We start from the raw sequence: 3,415 nt of genomic DNA, 5'->3' as shown, positions 1-3,415 counted from the left end.
TACTACAAAATTAGTTTGCTTTTAATATTTTAAAATACAACAAGGCTCCTACTGATGTGGGGATCATGTGTAAGGGTTTGAAGGATAAGCCCCCCCAAATAAAATTTTTCATTTAATAAATCTTGCAAGGGCAGAAGAAAAACGATGCTGAAATTGCTAATAGTCAAGCCCTACCTATAAAGCAGAATCTTCTCTATAAACATTTTCTATATATGCAATGATAAGTCCCTTTTATTAGAGCATTAGCTCATCCTTGCCTACTGAATACTATCAGAGTAGACGCTATGGAGGATTTCGTAACTGCAGATCCAGGTGAACTGTTGTATCAGTGTTATGGAACATGGTGGTACCCTAGTGGCAGTCTGTTGTGATAAAGTAAGTTGATTTGAATGCAGGTCTTGAGCTTGGCCTCTGAACCCCCAGGCAAGAAGGGCTTGGAAGTGCTGCAGTCAGTATTGCTTATCAGAAGGCAACTTGTATCGAAAGATCCAGACCAGAAGCTACACTGATGGGTCCTGGAGAGAGAGAGAGAAAGAGGTCCAGTCCCCTTTGGCTGGAAGGATGAGTCAAGGCAACACAAGGTTTTATTGGGAATGAGTGAAGGGGAAGGGCTGACAGGAAGAGATTTTTTTTTTTTTTGCCAAGATGAAGGAAGAAAAAACCAACAACAACTCCCTATCTCACTCCCCAGATCTCACACTTCGATATATGCAAATCATAATAAATTCCTGGCTGATCCAAGGAAGCCTTTAGGGGTAGGTTTCAGAGAATTCTTACTTATTGTTTTTATTAGAATTTACCACATTGATACTCACTGTAACACTCTCTTTGCTTTTATCAGCTGAACCTTCCTTTTCCTTAGGGGTGCTGGCTGTTTCCGTGGGTGTGGGCTGCACACTTGAACTGGGCTGGGATGATTTATTTAATGTTTCTGTGCTAATTTCAGTATCTGTTTCTTGCTGTGTTGCAGTAGCTAGAAGAAAGGAAAAAAAGAGAATGTAGGCACTACTTGTGTACCAGCCCAGAGTCAACTCTTCACAGGCACATCTTCCCCCCATGCAAACAAAGAACACCGAGTCACTCTGCATTGCACCCACCTGGGCCCCTCAGCTGAGAAACCAGCAACCCAGCCCAAGATTACCTGACTGTGTGCAGGACTTCATGTGCTCAGGCCAGTGAGCTTGTTGGCAGGGATAGTCACAGTAGCTGGTATTCCAACAGCAATAAAAAATGGCCTCTTTCTTGCAGTTAGCACACCACTGCTTCTTTTTAGTTTCATCCACTGCTTGCTGCTTTTCCAGTTCCAGCTGCTTCTTCACCTCAGCAATCAAACGGTCTCGTTCTTGTTCTAGACTCTGGCGCATTTCAGCCATTGTCAGTTCTACTCAAAATGCAAAGGAAGGTGAGGTTTGCATTTTCTGCCCCCCAACAGGTGCAGAACAACAGTTTTCATGAGTTTGAAGACTACATGAAATTAAAACTAAAAAAAAAATAATCAAAATATTCCCCGAGTTTGGCCATCTCTGCTTAAAGGACACTTGATCACTCAGTTGCAACCTTCTTCCCACAGTCAGTGCATTAAATAAGGATAATTAAGAGGAATCACATTTTAATCGTGTTTTCATTTCCTGTCCATATGGTTGAGTGAACATAGAGGTGAAAATTCCCTCCTAGGAAGAATATTCTTTTATCTGCTTAAGGTGGTATTTTGAAGGTTGAATCAAGGTTGACTATTCACTTAAAATAAATACGTGCACCAACTGCTGATCTAGAGGCGCCAAAGATACCAGGGGAAGCAGGTTCCCCCAGTGGTTGTATTAACAGGACCTGGTCCATATGAGAATTACAATGAAGTAATCAGCATAAAATATCTCATGAAGAGGGATTATCCAATGATGCATAAAGAGCTATTCTTTCCTATCAAAAGCTCTCTTTAGCCCAGATTTGTCTCAGAGGGTGAACACCTGTTGTTTACTAGACACAGATAGAAGTAACTTGGAGTACATAATCAAAAGTGCCCACTAATACCAGCACAGGACATTATATAAGGTTTTGTGTCCTTGGACAATCTGTAGTATAAACATTAAGTGCACTGGCAGATTTTTTTGGACTGCATTTTCATACCTAGGTTATGCTTCATTTCTGAGAGTTCCTGTTGGTGTAACCATTGAAGTTTTTCTATCTCAATCCTCAAACGCCGAATCTAAATATTAAACATTTAATAGTTATAATAATAACCAGGGTGCAGTGCATAATGCATTATTATACAGAAAAACATGCTCAGAGCAAAGACCCTGATCATCACTTACATCAAGGCTCCTTTATATTAACATGAGGGCAAGACCACAGTAAACCCCAAACCAAAATCTGAACCAGTCTAAATATTTCTTTCCTGCCCTAAGTAGTACAAGATTGTTTGAAAACAAAAAGCACTTCTATTAAACTTGCTCTTGCTTCCTAGAAAATGAATAAAGTCTCAAATTTCTCTGACTGGAATGAAAAACTTACTCCTCAGTTTTGCTTGCATTTATTAGCATGACATTTCATTTATTTTACGTTTTTTTTCTCAGCTAGATGAGATTTAGGAAAGCAAGTTTTTAATTTGCTGTGGATTAGGAATTATAAGTGTCATTGCTCAAAATTATCACTTCCTTGTTTTCCTTAAAACAGGCAAACAAGCCATCACACTTCTAACTTTGAGTTTTATTTTATTCACATTCCTACTTAGCTTATATTGCTTAATCTGCCTTTTCCAAGTTTAAAGAAAACAGTTTAAAGAGACTAAGTACTACCTTTAGAGATAATTAAAAGTAATGTATAGCATTTTATTAAAAAATACAAAGCCTACCTCATTTATGATTTTAAACAAGGTTTAAATCCTCAACAGAAGCTTTAAGGATCTGGGCTTGATGCCTTACTGTTCTTGATGCTTATCTTATAGAGGCCATCTGATTTTTTTTCAGTCTCTCTCTACCACTCTAATCATTACTTCTAGAACAGGATAGAAATTAGAATCTCTAGACAGTATTTATAATAGTATTTATAATACTTTGTAGGTATAGTTACATGGTACTTTTATATATATTTAAAAATGCTACTTTGCAACTCTTGCACTAACCTCAGCTATTGTACTTCCGGTAGTATTTTTTGAAAGATCATTATATATTTCAGTCATTGTTCCTTTGATGGCATCCATCATCTAAAAGACAAAATGGGAAAATAAATATTTTATACATATTTTTAATAGATCCCCACTTTCCCTTCCTTCTAGCCACTCTAACGTGTACTCATACTGCTACCAACAATGCCCCATTTCTCTATGTATTTATCTGGGCCTATGTTTAAAGGACTATTTAGAAAGTAGAACACAACACTTTTGATCAGGACTCTGATTTTAAAGCGTCCTGACCTGCTG

The 3,415-nt window shown here is 38.0% G+C and overlaps 1 protein-coding gene across 1 annotated transcript in view; it reads right to left on the bottom strand.

Annotated features, from left to right (window-relative positions):
- Window positions 1–313: 313 nt before the first annotated feature.
- ZMYND8 (zinc finger, MYND-type containing 8) overlaps window positions 314–3,415 on the bottom strand; it is a 46,228-nt gene continuing 43,126 nt past the window's right edge. The window contains exons 17-21 of the mRNA XM_009998677.1: window positions 3,119–3,199; window positions 2,125–2,203; window positions 1,142–1,381; window positions 816–973; window positions 314–515 (exon numbers count right to left, since the gene is read on the bottom strand). Coding sequence (XP_009996979.1) covers window positions 501–515; window positions 816–973; window positions 1,142–1,381; window positions 2,125–2,203; window positions 3,119–3,199 — 573 coding nt within the window. The 3' untranslated portion in view covers window positions 314–500. The remainder of the gene's footprint in view (window positions 516–815; window positions 974–1,141; window positions 1,382–2,124; window positions 2,204–3,118; window positions 3,200–3,415) is intronic.

Source organism: Chaetura pelagica, unplaced genomic scaffold, assembly GCF_000747805.2.
Source record: "Chaetura pelagica isolate M959 unplaced genomic scaffold, ChaPel_1.0 scaffold275, whole genome shotgun sequence".
Classification (NCBI taxonomy): Eukaryota; Metazoa; Chordata; class Aves; order Apodiformes; family Apodidae; genus Chaetura; species Chaetura pelagica.
Note: the sequence above shows the minus strand (reverse complement) of the source record. Positions and strands in the feature narration are given on the sequence as shown.